Genomic DNA, 18654 nt, shown 5'->3' on the forward strand with positions numbered 1-18654 from the left:
TTTAGTAAACAATGCTAGAAAAGCACACTTTGATCCTAAGTGAATTTACCAACACAGTTCATTTTCATCCCTTATATACTGTACGTATAGTGTCTTTATGTCAGTACTGTATTTAGCTCAGTGATACAGTGTATGAGACTCTGCACGCAATCCTCAGCATCTGCATTTTGGTTAAATTGTTGAAGGGAAGTGAAAATCTGACCTATGGGATGTAAGTGGTACTCTGAGATAGAAGTGACTAGTTTTTTGGAAGATGAGCTGTTTTACCTTTTTTTTTTTTGCTGTTTTGACCTAACGAGCGCAGACTAAGCGCTGTATGATGGCGGATAACTCAAAACTGAATTCACAATAAGCAATACTTTAACAAGTAGTGAACTAGTGTATGAAGTCCAGTCACACGTAGGTAACATGAGGTGTTCATTTGCATCCTGCATAGGTGATTTTGATTGGCCCCCAATGCTCTGACTTTCACTGTCTGTAAACTACTCTTCCACACATGAACGTCAGTCCAATAAAGCACAGTTGGTTATTTATCATTTTCATCTTCTTTTAAATTTTAAAACTCAAATCTTTCAGGGTCAAACTGTTGTGCCCTGTTCTTATTTCCTCCACTTGTACAAATAGTTTTGGAATTATTAGTGTAAATTTTAATATCACAACAAGTATATAAAAGCTTCAACATCCTGATTTATTTTGAATGGCTATATTGTTATTTTTCCCGAAGTAGGCTAACGGTGACAATTCAAGTGAACAAAAATATTCAGTAACAGCAGTGACTGCATTTACGAAGTCAAAGAATTAAAAACCGGGAATGAAACGTTTTCGTATTTTATAAATTATTATCGCTATGGTGCATTCGTGACCACAAGTTCGCTGGTATGTAAACTACTTACCGTCAATTTGTGCGTATCGCCTGTTAGCGCTGTTTAGCTAATTGGCTCAGTAACGCTTAGCACTACCCTCATGTAGGTGAATTGAGGAGGTTGACTTCCTTAAATTGAAGTACCACAATGCCACCATTACAAGTCGTCCTTCTCTGTGTGAGTAAAACCGAGTTACAACTATTTTAGGTGACTTGATTCAATTTGAAACAGATAATTCTCACTGAATATAAATCTCATTTGAAATTGCTCAATGATAAAGTGACGAGGTGTTGTTGATATACAAAACACAACACATATCATTTCAAGCGTTTATTTTTACAACCTAAGATACAAAGTGGAATGACAACAAGTACAAGACTGAGTGTTCTGCCGCTGTAAATACTGTACACAAGGGACGAAATATAAACACAGGCTGATGAAAGATGTCACATGAACGCCAATCCGTCACGAGCCGATGATGACACAATCCCACGACTGGATGGAACGTTAGGATCGATTTAGATTGAGCTAACATTTTCTACTTCTTTATTTCTTCTGTCAGTCATGAATGAGACACCTCTTTAACATTGCCCGCAATACAGTACACTGAATGATTCGGTTGCAGCCAAAGCGAATGCAAACATAAGCTTGAAACGTGTTTTGTTTTGTTTTTGAAAAACCCAATAATACACGAGGACATACTGTATCGGAACTGTCCATTTTTACTCAAACAACTCGTGTGTTTTGTTCTAACCTTAACATAATCACCAAAGTGAAATAACAAAACTAGTTAGTCAAAACATAGTCTTGCTCAGACTTCCACAGAGCCCTACATTAGATGTCCTATCTACTTGTTGCCATATTTTAAAAGCAACAACAACAATAATAATAATAATAATCACAATCATGATTATCATAATAATAGTTGGCTGTTTTTGCTCGTAACAGCCTGTCCCGACCTTTTTCATCATGGGAAACAAAGAAAATCAATTCCATACAAAGAGCAACAATGTCATAGAAATGTTAGTCTGGTGCTTGAGACACATAAATAATCTTCGAAGCTAGAAGTTGCATCATGGGAAACAAATGATGAATATTAATATTAATAACACAGTGTCATACAGTGGATATAAAAATTGCCATCCCTGGAAAAATGTGTGCTGAGTCAATGACAATAAAAATGGAAAATATAGAAGATAATATGAAAAATGCCTCAATGATTCAGTTTGAAAAAAAAAATTGTATTGGACCCAAACCATTACAATCGTGTTGGTGGGAATTATCAGTGTTAAGATTAAAACAATCTCTTTTAAAGTTATGTTTTGAAATTACTTTTTCGGGAGGGTGGGTGATTCGAATAGCTAGTCATATTAATTAAAGTGGCTCTTAATTAAATTAACTAAATTAATTAAAGGACAAAATTAAAATGTGAGTTATTAAGAGCTTTACCACATTTACATGTATCAAGGCAGAGGCCCTCTCAACCTACATACAAGATGAAATTTGTTTAAAATGTCGGGCGTGCTGGAAGCCCAAAATACCTATGAAAACAATCTCTGATTTTCTTCACAGAATAAGAGCAAGTATGAAGCCTTTTATGACTTAATGGGCTCGTTTTGCCAGAGTTGAGACCTCATTAAAATAAAAAAACCTGTGGGAATGACTGAGCCCAAGGGATGCCATCGCATACATGCATGCGATTTATATGGAGCACCTTTCCAGTAAAAGAATGATCAAATACAACCAAGTTTGTGCCTTATAGATACCCAAAAGATGACAGTTGTGAAAATGAATCATGTGTAATTCAAAAATAGTTTGGCAACTAAATATATTTAGGCTTTCAATTTTATTACCGGTATATATTTTTTCCCTTGCTTAGTTTTGCTCTCATTTTTGACATAGTACATAGGAGGGGAGTGTTGACTTTTGACATCCTCATTGTATATATAAGGATACTACCAAGAAAAATTGGAACCAGGAACCAATTTATGACTAGAGATACTGTATAACTCATCTTTGAATATGTCTTCTTGTTTATTGAGTGAGTACTGGACAACTACAGTATAAGATGCAATACCAAAGTATGGTTCTTGACAGACGGTAAATGCGAGCAATTTATTCAAAAATTAGCAATGAATCACACACATCACCTACTGCAACCTGTGGCCATCTTTATAAAAAAGGAAGACGGCAAGGGTGAAAGCATGTACCACAGGAAGGCGGAATATGTTTGTGTATGTACTGTAGTGTGTACAGCGCAGAAGGCACAGCTCGCAGCCAGCAGACCTACAGCAGGTGTGTGTCAGTCAGTGCAAAGCAAAAAGATGCAAAGCTTAGCAGATGGTTGTCGTGAGCGAGTGGCTCGAGGGTTGATATGTCCGGCAGTGGCAGCCAATCCACTGAAGCTTGAATGTTGCGTGTGGGCAAGGAGTCGCAACTACTGTACTGTATGTCCTTATTCAGCCACTCTTGTCTCTGCAAAACAAACTAAAATCTCCTTTTAAGAGCTGTCGTGTGCAAAGAGAGATGATAAGAATTGATCAAAGACAGGATTGAAGCATCCAAAAATAAAAGACATTGATATGTAAATAAGGCTGATATTAGCACAGAAGGAGGAATTCTTTTCATCACCAGGTAGGGGCAGCCTAAAATGGATGGGCAAACTTTTGTATGCGAGGGGCACATTTGACTTTTAATCAAGACCATTTGCAGATTAGGTTAAAAAATGTACATTGTGTGTACACAATATGAGATTATTAATTCTCATTTTAAAATGACATTATTTATAATTTAATTGTAGTAAATTATGCAAGTAATGGATGTTAAAAAAAATCGAATAATGTAAAGTTTTACTATCTTTGAAATGTTATTGTTTAGAATATTGTAAATATGCTAACCAATTATTTAATTAGAAGAATGAATACAAAACTAAAAACAAATGAAGGAATATGCCGATTTTAATGACCCCCTGAAACTCTTAATGATATCAAATATGCAAACGATGGCTGGGCTGGATTGAAAAGTAAAGCAGGCCGTGTCTCAAACCCTGTCTATGAGACCCCCCCTCCTTGAAAAATAAAGTTGAATTGTGAGTCAACATGGACATGCTGGAAGTTAAACTTGAATGATACATTTTGTAGCTTCTACCGACCTTTAAAATGTGCTTGTGTTACAGATGGAGCCTCAACCTCAGTAACATGAGCTATATTCTTTTATTGAAATTAGTATTATTCATTTTTATCTGAAAAGGCGTATGAAGTATTTTTCCTTAAGTCTTCTGATGTGTTGTTTTCTCCTGTAGAAAAATATCTTTTTTTTTTTTAATCTGCCAAATCACATGGAAATGGTCTTTTCTCATCGGCTCTAGCCTCGAATGATTTAAATCCTGTCCTTGCAGGTGCTTTCGGCAGCCTAAAGTAGAACCTTGTCATGGCAACAGAAAAGCGCGACAAAAGCAGCTTTTAAGGTCCACCTGGTAACTGGTATAGGCTGACTGAAAAACAATCAAATTAAGATGGACTTGCTGAGTTATTGAGTTATTTTAGCCTGTGTACCTGTTAACATTTAACTGCTTCATGGTAATCATCTTTTGTTGGCCAGCGTTACTTTCTTTTTTAGGCATGATGTTCATCATGGTTTCTTTGTTCTTTGTTGAAATGCGGCTAATGTCCGTAATGTGTTGAATATTTACACTCACCAGTCATGACGTTCGGGAGACCATTTAATGAGTTCTGATATGAAAGCTGCTTTAATTCTACAATATGTTTCTATTGTGGTTGTTGGAAGCTCTTTCTGACTCACGTCATGGAGTCAGAATTTGAATGGAGCTTCTGTATTGTTTTGCACTTGGTTGTGATAGTGTTCCTAATAAAGTGCCTGCTGTGTATCCATTCATTTTCTGTACCGCTTATCCTCACTAGAATCCCAGCTGACTTTGGGGGAGAGGTGGGATACACCCTAAACTGCTCGCCAGTCAGCAGGTATGTGATTAATATCATTCTTATGCCTTTGTCTGTATTCCAACTCCAAATCTCAAGCCAAAATCATCATAATCATTTGAATGCTATGGGCTGGTAACTTCAATTTGGTAGAAAACATTCTTTGGATTCGGTTTATTAATTTAACAGGCTGTTATGGGAGTACGATTAATCCTTTTTATGTAGCTCCTCGACAAAAATGAAGCATTTCCCCAAATGCACCCTTAAATGGGATACTTGTTTTGACCAAATAAAAATGTTTCAAGGATCACCCAGCGAGCGATAAAGTAACATCACTGGAGAGCGCAGCAACAGTTAGAAACCACAGAATGCAGTCAAAATGAAACAATGGAAATCAAACATTGTGCCAAAGAGAATATGAAGAAAGAAAAAAAAAACGAAACGGGAATTGCAGGTAAATGGTGATAGCTAAGGCGTGTGGTGACACTGTACTCCTCTTGAAGAGACAGCTGAAGGTTTAATTGGCAGGTACCAGGCAGGACTAGCAGAAGATGAAACTAACATGTTCAACGATTTCACATCCAAGTGGTTTCCGATGGTCTTCCATCCATCAAATGGCCACTAATCAAGAATGAGCTAAATCCACCGGGATGCAAAAGTCAGTTTGGACTGTTTGCAGTCCTTTAAAAGATGAAATGCAGCACAGTTTGCCGAGAGCCTTAAGAACTTGCGAAACACCACAAACTCGGACCAAATGATGCTGTGCCCCGCTGGCTTTGTCGTGCTTCGGCTCTTAAATTAGACCGTGACACACCACATGGGGATTATTAAAAGTCTGATCCGAGACCAGCGTGCAAGCGTCCAAACACGCAGTCAAAACAATGTCCTCTTGGAACTTTCACTGAAACAGGATTCCAGGAGAATCTTTCTCTCAACTCCAAGTAATCACCGAATGTAACCTATTCATTTGAACAAAAACTTTAATATAACACGGTCGTCATTCTTGTAAAGAAGTGAAGTGTTTTCCTTTCCAAACTAGGTAATGCCTCTAAAATGGAAAATCTCACTGTGTGCGTCAGTCGCTGGCACATAATGTGTGGTGAGTCATTACTGTCTGCCTGTCTGTCTGCACACCTTCAGTGTTGCATTGCGTGTTGGTCAACATCCACAGCTCAGTCGTTTTGTTGCTATTGGAAACACTGTCTAGAGAATAATAGTCCACAGGAGTAGTTTGATGGCGCCGTTTTCTGCTCAAGGCAATCCGTATCTATAGAAATGGTGTCGGATTAGAGAGCAAGACAGCATGTGATGAATCCCTTTTGAGCTCTTTCAGTGCCAATCTCAGGGCCACTCAGTGTCATTGTTTCTTTGACAGCTTTGTTTTTCACTCTCGAGTTGAAGTTTGCGATTCCAAAATGCAGCCTGTGTCTTTCAGTCTCAGCGCTGATCACAAGAGGTGAAACCCGGAGGCTTGACTCTCCCCATCACGGTCTGAGCAGAGCCTCACTCAGATTGATATCTTGAGCGGTGGTCCACATCCAAACATTTAGTTACTAGCTAGAGGGCTTGAATCTGATATGGTGTTACACATCAGTGACCTTTTCGCAACCCCTTTAGAAGGACTTCGCCGTTGGCTGAAAAAGGTTTAACACACCATCTCTGGCTGAACCCGTTTCCCTTAGCTTGGCTGGCTAGTGACTTATTTGCCAGGATAAACGGTGATTTTTCCAGCCTCAGCCAGTCGTTGAATGATCTGAGCTTCGAAGTCTGCATCGTGGACCCCCGTCTTTCGGAACTCTCCAGCATAACGGTTCTGCTCCCAGTAGTGGTGCCAGTTTCCACGGCCGTCCGCCCCAAAGCCAAATACATTCACCTGGAAAAGCCGGCATTGGAAGCACATGCGGCATTCTGAATATGAGAACAATGCTGTTGATGAAATGATTGTACTTCACTGACCTCATCGCAGACGTGTAGGGCGAAGAAGAGCACTAGCATGCCTGTGGATGGGTAGCGGCCATGATGCCTGGTCCAGTGATCGTGAATGTATTTAAAGAATGCCGGGTTGAAGATTTGGACCTGGACATAGACAATGAAAAGAAAACATATGGAATTGCTGGAAAGAATGAAGTCAGCATACCCACATGGGAAGAAGACGACGTTTACTTGGATTGTATGACTGAACATTTAAGAATTTGGTTAAACACTCCCTGAGGATTTCCATACTTTAAAATGTATTTTCAAGATTAATGATTTGATGAGAAATTCCACTTGTCTAATCTACAGGTAACATTCAGTGCCAGCAAATAAGGCTTTAGGCTGCTCTCAGGAAATCTTACAAATCCATAGTTTTGGTTGCACTCCAAAACAGGCTGTAAAACTGTGTTGGTGCTCAGACGAAGAGTCCACATAAAGTCTCCACATGGAAGGGATTATGCGGACTTTATCTATTTTCATGGATTAAAGAACGAGCGGAAGATTAGTTAAAACAAAGAGATGGTTTCTAGCCTAACTAATCCCTCATCAACAAAAGGGACATAATTGTAGGAAAGCAGTCGGTGTCTGCATGAGTGTGTGTGTTGTTGGAATACGTGAGCCAACACCTACTGTATATATTACAACTCACCTTGTCTTTATCCACACGGAGAAATTGCTTCACCGGAGCGTAGGTGCTAGAGGAGAGACGTTTTGAATTACCATTCTATCTGTTGGATTGATTGACATTGACGGATACTCCCGCAACAATCGTCAATCGTGCGCTTACAATCGGATCTGGCCGGTAGACAGCGCGCTGGTGATCCAAACGAGATCCAGTGTTTTAAAAGGAACCAGGACAAAGCTGACGTTGGCCGCCAGGTTCTTGGCGCTCTCTGGATACATGAAGTGGTGAGTGGTTTGGCTACCGGCATCTTCCTCGTAGCCCACTGTGGGGGCCAAGTTGATCCTAACAGTGCGAGAGGGGAGCAATATGAGAGATCTTCGCACTGTGATGGCTAGGAAAGAATGGCGCCACCTGTTTTGCTCATTTAGAAACATGACGTGCTGTTCAATATTAAATACCGTACTAAAAAGACACATGGGGCCGCAGCCTCTCGGAGTGATTCTTTATGGCTTCCTCAGATGGTAGACTTGGACCAAGGCCACAGAGGCTACTGTTGATTGTTTTCCACTATTAGCTTTGAAATTCTGGCATATAAATAATGTATTCAGCAATTGATTATGCGAAAAATGGTCAAGTTAAATTGTTTTGCTGTTAATATAAAAGTAAAAATGACAATAACCTGCTGAGGCTAGTTGACAAATTTCAAAAAAGAGCAGTCACTAATGTTCCCTTCCAGTTTTGCAGATGGAAGTGAAGGAAAAGCAATGGCCGCTGTCTTTTGTGGTTTAAAAAATTGACGATCAGTGACACACTCCTCTTCAGATCGCCACTAAAAGTACAATTTTTGCCAAGCAAAGAATATGTCCTCCTTAAATGTGATTTGCACACTCAGATGATGAACCTCGCTATAATACAGACGCGCTCTCTTGTTCTTCCCTGTACAAAATCAATTTGTCATAGTCAGACTACGGCTAAGTCCAATGACTGTAAAATATATTGAATAATGATGAAGGCCATAATGGAACACTGATGCACTGATCTTGAGACAGTGACCCGAATCAGTAATGACCATCTTACTCGTATGTTAAATGAAGACAATGCATTGCAGATACATACCGGTGAGTTGACTTTATATACTCAAGAAAGTCTCTAGCCACAGTGAATAAAGCAGTTTGTCCAGACAGGCAGAAGGTGGGCGGCAGTAGTGGTGTGCCAAAGCTCATTTTAAATACAAATTAGAGTCGAACTGCAGAAATGAGAACGTGGAACATGCTACGAGGGAAGCTGCCCACACATGTCTACTTGGAATGCAATGCTGATATATTTTTCTACTTCTTTCGCATTGAGACACCACAAAAAAAAATGGGAGTTGCTAGTACTGCAGAGTGCAGACGTGCCAACCTCAGCTGAACAATTCTAAACATGTCTGTTGCCAGTGGCAACTTGAATATTTGCGTCCCCTAACGAGTACAGAGAGAGCATAGGTCTCTCGCATCAATCCATTTTTTAGCTTTTGGATTATTTCGGGTAAAAATAATGTTTGGCATTGAGGAAGCAAGTCATTGTCAGAAGACAGGCGACAAGCCACATCACGCTCGTTTGTGACATTGGTGTCACACACCATTTAATTTTACAGACAATGGAAATGTCAGTTTACTGTTTGTTTAAAATGGGATCCCAATTAGTTTTCGCCCTAGTGACGACTCTTCTTCCTGGGATCCTTCATGGAAATGACAGAATGAAATGAAACAATATTCTTTACAAAATCAAAATCGACGCGAGTGCTATCCTTCACCTACCCATTCCAAAATGTGTAACTTAATAAGTGTAAACAGGAATTAGTTGGCGGAGATAGACCTCACACGACCCCTGTGCTAGCAACAATCATAAATTCTTCCACACCACGATGAGGGGCAGCGAGGGATATATTATATATTATTTGTGGGAATTGATTCCCGATCATGAAACCATCTGACTACAAACGTGACGTTTTATTTCAGGGATTTGCATTTGGCACAGCACAACAGAGGGACGAGATTGAAACCAAAGGATTTACTCGGCATGCGTGTGGGACAAATACAAGTGATAATATTCAACTTCTTAAGATTCTTGATCTCCCAAGAAGCCGGTGACCTGGCGCCAACCAGCGGGAACATACAGAACGCTAAGATTAAATATTTCATTATTTGCACATCTGCTTGCTTTACCTCCTTTTACCCATGATGTAACTTGAATGACACATGCTGGGCTGAGTGACGATATCCTTCAGCCATCTGCTTCCGCACTTTTATGTTTGTATGGTCTCACATATCCACACTATTCACACCTCTCACCTCATGATGTAGTTGTGTCCATCTATGGTCGCTCCATATCCAGCCCCGCGCAGGTTGCCAGAGTTCCCCACTACAGCGCACCGAAGGCATCGTCCGGGATCCCATGAGCCATATGGAGATCGTCCAGGGATAACCTGTCATGATGACATATCAGAGGGAGTGAAGTAGGACTCCACCTCTAGGAGCAGTTGATAAAATAATAATAAAAATAATAATTCGAACGTAGATAAGCAAAGTACCCCACAAAAATTAAAACGTGGAAAAAAAATAATCCCATGAGGCCACTTTAGAGTTTACGCTTTGCTTATTTAAAAGTAGCAAAGTAATAATGATAAGTTTAATCAGATACCTGGAACAACCGAAGGAGCACCTGCTGGATGCTGTGGGGTTTAAACTGGGGCTGCAACATCTACAGGGAGAGGAAAATATGGTTAGGAGGCCCTGCAGTGGAATGTGACAACATAATGGAAATGTGGTCATTTTTGCGAGCGTGTGAACACATGCGCACGCACGTGTGTGAGCGTGTCTATTCTATATTGGCTAGATGGATGAATTTACAGTATAAAACAGAAACACAAACAGATTGTCTTTAAATTACTGCAAAGCTAAATACAGTATATGATTTTTAGTTGCAGGAGTATTGATGTGGAGGCAACAGAGATTGAGTGTGCAGGGAACAGGGATTGAAAGGACTAATTCATTTTTTGGAGTTATGTTTGACTCAATTTGTGGAACAATCTTGTCAAAAATAAACCATCTCAGTCCTTTTGTATTTTCAAGAAATGTGTGAAAGGGCAGTGATTAAAAAAAATATATATTTGATACTGCTATGTAGCATCAGAAATTATAGATTATAAATTAGAAATTAGGGGATTGCATCAGTTCTGTTTTGTATTGTAAAATTAAGTATTCCATGGCTATAGTTGTTATTAATTTTGGATTGACAAGGGTTAGATAAATTGCGCTGGCCTCTTCGCTGCGGTGTCGCTTTTGCATGAGGGTGACGATATTCGTGCACACGGAGCCTCTTTTGATGGATGCTTACTTTTGGGCGGACGAAAGCTTCCTGCTGCTTTCAGCAACTCCATATCCCTTGTCATGGTGGAATATTTTCTTCCCCGAAAGCAATCCTCATGGGTTAATTGTTTTGATTTCTCCATCGCTACTGGTTCGAATGCACTCTCGGTTAACTATACACGACTCCACCTGACTCTCCCTACTCGCCGCAAGAGTGAAAATAGTTACACAAAACTAATGCCACCCACATCTCCTCCCACCGTTGACCCCACCCAAAAATTTGGGGGGCATCGAAAGCGGCTGATTGCGCCGGGCATCAACCCCGCATGCCCCTGCATGAGATGCTCCTTTGAGAACAAGTCCAAAATTGTTCCGTGCACTCATGGTTTCGGGTCACACAAGTCCACAAAGTCCTGCACTCCTGCTCATCCACCTGACAAGGGCAGATTTATCGCAGGTGACAAAAAATAGAATTATAGCTGAAGTCTAAGCCGTAGAGGGGGAATAGAATCAGCGATCGTGTCGCTCGAGGGGCCCTGTGGCGCAGACTACCGTATCGGACACAACATCATGCGTCCTCACGTACTGCGGTCGTCAGTTAGGTAGGCCACACCGTCAGACGCTTGTCTGCTGCGGCTTTCTCCCGCCATGATTCTCACACTGCTCCTCGGCGACTCCATAAAAGAAAGAGCTTGTTGCAGCAGGAAGATGATGGCATAGCTTGACTTTAGATTTTACGAATGGATGGAGCTGAAAGCATCAAACCTGGAGTCTCTCCGTAGCATCAACATCAGCATACCACAGGGGCAAATATTCATTCATACGTCTGGAGTAAATTCAAGCAACTAAACAAAAGTCCTGCCTTGTCATCGTTTTCACACACTCTCAGTCGCAGTCAGCCTAGATTTCCTTCTCCTGACACACGTCTTGCTTTATATTTCTATCCACACATCTTCGCCAGCAGCCTGCGTGCCGTCATGTCTAATTCCTTCTCTTTAATTTCCCCTGCTCCCTCTTTGTTTCTCCTCCTTCTCTCGTCTTCCTTAGTCTCTCTGGGACACCCGAACGGCACGCGGCTCATCAGTGCCAATCACACAGCACTAAATCTATCTTTTACTCCCCCATTACCTCTCTCACTCTCCAGCTGGTGCATTGCTTTGTCGTCGTTTCTTCTTCCCAAGCTTTCTTCATCCCTCCATCCTTTGGCTTTTCTGTCTCCGATGCCCCCCGTGAGATGCCAAATCCAGCTTGCCACATTGCGCCTCTGTTGTTCTGGGACCCTTAATCTCCCTGTAAGATGACTACTAAAGTACAAGATACTGGCAGCCACTTCTAACGCATGGGTGTTTTATTTTATTTTTCAGGGCGGCCAGTCAAGAGACACACATTATGCATTAAATACTATTGCAGGATCCACCAGCAATAGTTCACACTCAAGCTTATACTGACAAATCATTTAACAGGACACAAGACAGGTGGCAGAACTTAAGTTCGGTCAACTTTCAAAACCACGTTTCCCATATTCTATGCCCCTCATTAGGGTCAAAGGTGAAGAGTTACGTGCCCGAAGCTGAATTTGGCAAGAGGCCAGGTTCACCCAAGAGTGGTCTCCGGCCGATCACATGGCACATCTACACCTTTCCTCTGTGCTCCTTTTGGCCAAGCATTACAAAAAGATGAGTCTCGAATGCACAACCTCAGTCAAAGAATAGTCAAATCCAAGTCTTGGTTCACAAAAAGCCGACTAAAACCAGCTCTAGCTCAGCGTTCTTCTAAGCAAAGTGCACTGGGAGCAAAAAAAAAAAAAAGGAAGTAGAAATCTGCCAAAAGCAAACCAGTAACGGCACTTAACATCACCACTGATGACGAGAAAGAGGGTGGGTCATACAAACATTGCGTAGCAGGTTCCAAAACAGGTCATCGCGCATTCAAGGATTATAGGCTACGTCAGTGAATCCTCCGATTTGTCTCACGTCTGCAGGAGCGACCCCCCCCCCACCCTCCCATCCACCCCTAATGCAATTTTCCCCCTTTACTTCTTCTCGACTCTGCTCCTTCCTCGTTCATCATCTCCCTGTTGCAACGTGACCTAATGACTTGGCAGCTGTTAGTCCGGGTTTGCAATATTATGCCGTACGTGCTGGAGGGAGACTTCCGGCTTGAAGCCGCACATGCTCCTACATGAACCCTTCATAAGTAGATTTAAAACCAAGGTTCAGACCGATAATTTGAACGTTGTCAAAGGATGTAGGCCCACTGTATTTTTGTTCTGAAGTCCTTTTGCTCTTCCAGAATCTTAACATGTGAGAAACATGGAAAGATGTACTCAAAGCAGTGGAAAACAGAGGAGGAAATAGATTTGGGATTAGTGTTTAAGACGCCTATGTTTAAATTTTTTAAATTTTCCCTCTGTAAAATATACACATACTGTATATGGGAAAACATTTGGTAAAGTAGAAACTGTCAGATTGTGTTTTTCTTTCATTCTGGTGGTTTCTTGCATTCAAATATATTCTGACTGCAAAGTTTACAGTGCATCGCTTATCTTGTGTTTTTGGGAAATAGATATTGAATAGTCACAGCAACAAAGAGAGGGTCATATAATCATAAAAACACTGCTTTCTGCGTCTGCTTTTAAACTTGAGTGTGCAAGATTACAAATGTCACGGGTCAATTCATGATTTGAATGCATCTCTACGGGATGCTGACATTCAATTTTTAAATGGGTTAAGAATAAATGTACCATAATATTCTCTACAGCCAAGAAAAAAATGTGTGTCTCATATAAGTTCCACTTCTGAGTCTGGTTATCTATCATGAAACATTCTCCTTGCATCATTGACAGTTGTCTGGACCAAAAGCCTCGAAAAAGCAAAACTCCGGTGTGAAATTAATGCTGCTCTTTTGTGTGGTGTCATCCATGACAGCAGTTTTATTATTATTATTATACGGCCTGTGGGGTTTTAAACTTCGAAGATTCTATTGTAAAAGGGGGTTGTTACTTACCACCCACCAGTAGTAGACATCAGAGGGCAGCTCGATGTTGTCTCTGGTCCAAACAGGTGAGATATCTGGATCATAGTTCTCATCGAACCAGTCCGAGACACCGGGGTCTCCAACACAGCGAGAGCAGGCGCACGTTTTCTGTTGCTGAGAGTCACGGGGGTTCTGCTTGTGTGAGCCCGCATAGCTGGGCACCAGTTTCACCCGCCGAGAAACCTCCCACCCCGGCGGCTCCAGGTAGTTGAAGCCAACGCCGCTCCGGAGCGAGACGGAGAAGAAGAGCGAGGTGAGAAAGACCAGAACCAGCGAGCCGAGTACGAGCCAGACTCTTGGAGAACATCTTCCCCGTCTTGCTTTCTCCGCTGCGCTCCCTTCCTTATGACTACCCGAGCCCCCGACACCAGGTGCTGCTCTGCTCAGCCAAGGCCTCAGCTCCGGGAGTCTTGGTGCACCTCTGAAAGGAGCCCCACCCCAAAACCCCCAGTTCCTGTCCCGGTGCAAGGTGGAGGAAGAGATGCGGCCCCCCCATGGCCATGCCCCCACTGCTGGGCCTGCCACTGTACCCAGCCCTCCTCTTCCTGTGCTTCCTGCGAGGACCAGCCACCAAGGCCCGGCGAGCGTGAATGGGCCAAACTCCCGGTTAGCACGGTGGACTACGAGGTCACACACACTATCATTTAAGTAAATACACACGAGGCAATGTGTCACAGTCTGTTTGTCCCACACAGGCTGTGCACTTGGCGATCTTCCGACGCTTGCTCTCTCTCTCTGTCTCTCTCTCTCTCTCGCTCTTTCTGTCAGCTCTTTTTTTCCCTCCACAAATATGTGCTTGACTCCCACACTGAAGTTGCCGTTGAATTACACGCAGTAGCAGTCTGAGATATTCGGAAGTCCTTTCTTTGCAATCAAAACACGCGCTACATCAGCTTTTGTATCCTCATCGATATCCCGACTTCCCCCTCAGGTCCTCTGTTGCCTTTATGTCCATCCCTCTCATTTCTTTCCCTCTTTCTTGCCTTCAATGGGTGTCCAGCGATGAGCGAGCGCAGATGCAGCAGGTCGTCGTCCTTCTCCTCTCTACCATCTGTGTAAGTGATCAAGCTCGGCCCGAGCACTCTGCTCTCTCTTTCTCAGTGTCTTTCGTTGCACTGTAGTCAGAGCTCAGGAAAGCTTGCGCTCTATTTGAGTAGTTGAGCGCAGCGGAGAGAGGGAGGGATGAACGCAGGAGGAGGGGCAGTAGAAAGGAGAATGTCCGGCCTGAAGGGTATTCCGTCACATCTCAGGCCATTTTAGACAAATATTTCCTTGGTGTGGTCTTGCCCCTTGTCCTTTTTTTAAAAAAAAAATTACTCCTGCTCTGCTTTCATTGTACTCAGTATCTATGCCTATCTTCCTCATTTACTCTTTTCTTTCAAAGCTACGTGCAAGCATTTCTGCTTGGGGAATTGTCATTTGAGGTGCTTCTGCTACAGGTCTTCAGTCATAAAGGTTCTTGGTTGTGCTGTGAACACCATTTTGACATAATGTGATATAATTGCTGTTCTGATGACAGAATCAAGAAACAACTTCTTAAAGGCTCAAATCTTTGAAGATTGTGTGGTATTTTTACGAAAGGCAATCCCTATGATGATATTTCAAGCAGGGACTTGGCTGCGGTATGACAGGCCAGGTCGGGTGGAGTGATGCGGAAAGGGTGCGATGGGGAAAGGGGGAAAAAAAAAAAAAAAGACGGCCGAACCCATCAATCCCAAATCTCATCTTCTCTCCAGCTGGCTTTGAGATGACAATAGGAGGGAGGGTGCGGGCAGCATCTGTCCTGCTGCCCACAGACAGTCCACGTGTATATGTGCCACGTTGTGCCTTTGAGCTAATATACCAGCTAGAGTTAGCACACTATCTGCCAATTGCCTTAATTTTTAATTGTGTGAGTGTGTGACTGAGAGGGCAACACTCACAGTGATGTCTGTTGATGCTTATCTGCTAAGCTACCATCTAAAAGCAGCAACACTGCGGTGGTACCTTTATCCACACTGTTAGCTGCATTTCATTCAGTAGATGCCCTTTAAAGACTGCCGCTCACCAAGCGAGTGGTGGGTGTTTTGATGGAAAACACGATTGTGTCCAACCTGGACCTCAAAGGCACAGCGCACAGATTTCAAGTGAAGTTAAAATTGTTCATTCCATTTCCAAGCCTTTTAGTGTTTTGGAATCCATCCACATCTGATAGAAGACAAGCTTGCTGTTCCCTTGACAACCTGAAAAGTGAAAGTGAAACAGGCAAAGGGGTAGAAAGTCAGTGATTGCCATTAAGCTCATTGACCACCATTTAGTGTAACTTAAGTTTGTAGCAGTTCTCTGTACGTTGAATTCCATTCATTTGTTTCGACTCAAAGACTAGGTTGTGAGGAGGACAAGCCATTTGACTTCCATACCATGGCCGCATTGACACAGGGTTAAACCATTAAAATCATTTTATAATGTGAACCGGTTGAACCGCCTCATTTCATTAAAGTCATTTTCGAATGTGGACTTGTGGAACCGCATCATCTGTTTGGGCAATTGTGCAACCATCTGCTCATTCACATAAACACCGAATGTGTGAGAGGGGGGGAAAAAAGTGACGATGGTCCAGACTGCGGCTGCCCATGTGCTCTACCTACAGCAAGACTTGTCTCGATGCCCATAAAACTAGTTCAGTGGAAACTGACATAATCCTGGTAACAGACAGACAGATCAACACCTATAAAAACAAATGAGCAGAAATTTGAACAGAGGTGGAATGTTTTTACATTTGCACATCAATGATGTCGTTTTTTTTCTACAAGTTACACATTTTGTGTAGTGGCTTGTTAGTGTTCCTCTCCTTTATCGTCGACGCCCTGGGACACGATGAAGTTGAGCATGAAACTTGCCTCAACCACTTTCGATTTATTAAGGAAAGATCTGGTTGCAAGTACATTTATTATTCATTTGCAGGGCAGCGGCAAAACCAACACAGAAAAGTGTAGGCTAGCGGTGCTGTTACTGAAAGCATCTCTTTTATATTTTCAATCTATCTCCGCGGTGTCCTGTAAAATCCCACGCAGTATATGGCTGTGATGTGTATTATGCCAGGTTTTCACTAAACCAATGCACCTTTCTGCACAGTGGCTGCAACTCATTACTATGCGTTGCATGCGTCATAGAAAGACGCAAAGCACACATCGCACGTTTTCCATGCTTCTCGGTCTTATACATTTATACATCTCTGAAGCAGCTCGCGGTGGGTGAACATGAACTTTGTGTGTGTTTTTTTTTTTTTCTTCAGTTGAGTACATTTAGCTTATTTGGTTTCAGTATATTGTAGCTTTAACAGAAGCTTTCCGCTGGAATCTGTAATTTAGCTTCAAGGACATTGTTTTTCTCTATACCTACTCCATTTCCTATAGCACAGTATACATTATTTTTATGATGCCATCTCATGTCTACAGCTAGTAATGAGGACTCACTAATTACCTCTCTGTATTCCATTTATGTAACAATGGCTCTTATCCAGTGCTACAAATGTCAGTCGAAAATCTTGTTCAGTCTCACGTTGAGTGCTCTCATTTGGACCCACAAGCTAAATTGCACATATTGGCTACAATATGCAAAGTAGTACAGTGGAGCCCCGAAAGTTTTCCACAATCTGTTCCAGGATGCACATAGACCTCTAGTTTAATCTGATTTGGAAACACATTTCCATCAGAAATAATAAAGGCAAAAAGAAAAAAAAAGACATCATAATACTGAATAGGCAATTAAAAAAACATTTTTACATTCTTAACTGTAAAGATATTCACTGTTTAAAAAAAACAAAAACAGTCTAAACTTTACTGTTAAATGAAAGCGTTATGTGAGGGTGAGCTAGTGAGCTAATAACAGTCAAAGAAAAAGCCAAACACGCCAATTTGAACCTTGAGGAAACTGGCTTGTATAATGATGACATCAGTCACTTACCATCACTCATCTTCCCTAACCCTTTTTAAAGAAAATTAATTTCTTGTTCATCTCAATTAGTCAATGAAGGTAAAAGTCAAAAGCACATCCGGACTTCTTACATCCTAGTAATATTCATAAAGTATACAAAAAGTAATATTCTCCTACAGCACGTTTGAATGTTAAAGTGTTCCGAAAAACAATGCAGTGCAGAAAATGTTTTTATAACGATGTCAATTTAGACGCCGGATTGCATTAGGCATAAAACGTAGGACTGCCCTGACAGAAAAATGCTTTCTGCTTCTAAATGAGGCGACACACATTTTTATTTCCTCATTTTGCTAATGAAAATTCCCCTTAATTCCCTCCACGCAGATTCATACAGGTCAAGTAATTACGTTGATGGGAACATATCAGCTTTTCACAGGATATATCACAGGGTCGCTTCACACTGATTTTAACATTTTACCACCAAGGATCAGTTCAACAAACGTTTATTGTTAAAAAGAACTTGCTCTCAGTATATTCTCATATAAAAAAAAAGGTGCATCCATGTTTGGAATCGCAATGACCTTATCTGAAACCTCGCCACAGCTCCACAGTATTTAACTGCTTGCTGAAATGCAACGAGACAGAAATTGAGATTTTACACAACAGACATTAACTTGACCTTCACAGAAGCACCGACTGACGATAGACGATGCATCTCCTCTCCCTAACCTTCGGTACAAATGAAGGCTACACGCGTCCTGAATACAAGCATTTTGCACACTGTTGCTGACCTGATTTTGAATGCAAATCTGGCTCACTTAATCACAGCCTTTTTTAATTCTTAGTAGGCCCAAAATCTTTCAGGGAATATAAGGTAATTACATTGGACTTGGTTTGAAATAAATCCCAGTTTGTAAACTACTATCACCACTATTGGCCAAATGCTATATTGC

At 41.6% G+C, this 18654-nt stretch overlaps 1 protein-coding gene across 1 annotated transcript; it reads right to left on the minus strand.

The window, feature by feature from the left end:
• Positions 1-1519: 1519 nt before the first annotated feature.
• st3gal2 (ST3 beta-galactoside alpha-2,3-sialyltransferase 2) lies at positions 1520-14611 on the minus strand (the record flags this gene model as incomplete). The annotated part of the gene is made up of 7 exons (XM_019888376.1): positions 1520-6674; positions 6758-6877; positions 7425-7470; positions 7563-7742; positions 9734-9867; positions 10083-10142; positions 13757-14611. Coding segments are annotated over 7 exons (1569 nt in total), but the record flags the coding sequence as incomplete, so codon positions are not given.
• Between the last annotated feature and the right edge of the window lie 4043 nt (positions 14612-18654).

The sequence above is a fragment of the Hippocampus comes genome, unplaced genomic scaffold (genome assembly GCF_001891065.2).
Source record: "Hippocampus comes isolate QL1 unplaced genomic scaffold, H_comes_QL1_v1.1 scaffold112, whole genome shotgun sequence".
NCBI classification, from domain to species: Eukaryota; Metazoa; Chordata; class Actinopteri; order Syngnathiformes; family Syngnathidae; genus Hippocampus; species Hippocampus comes.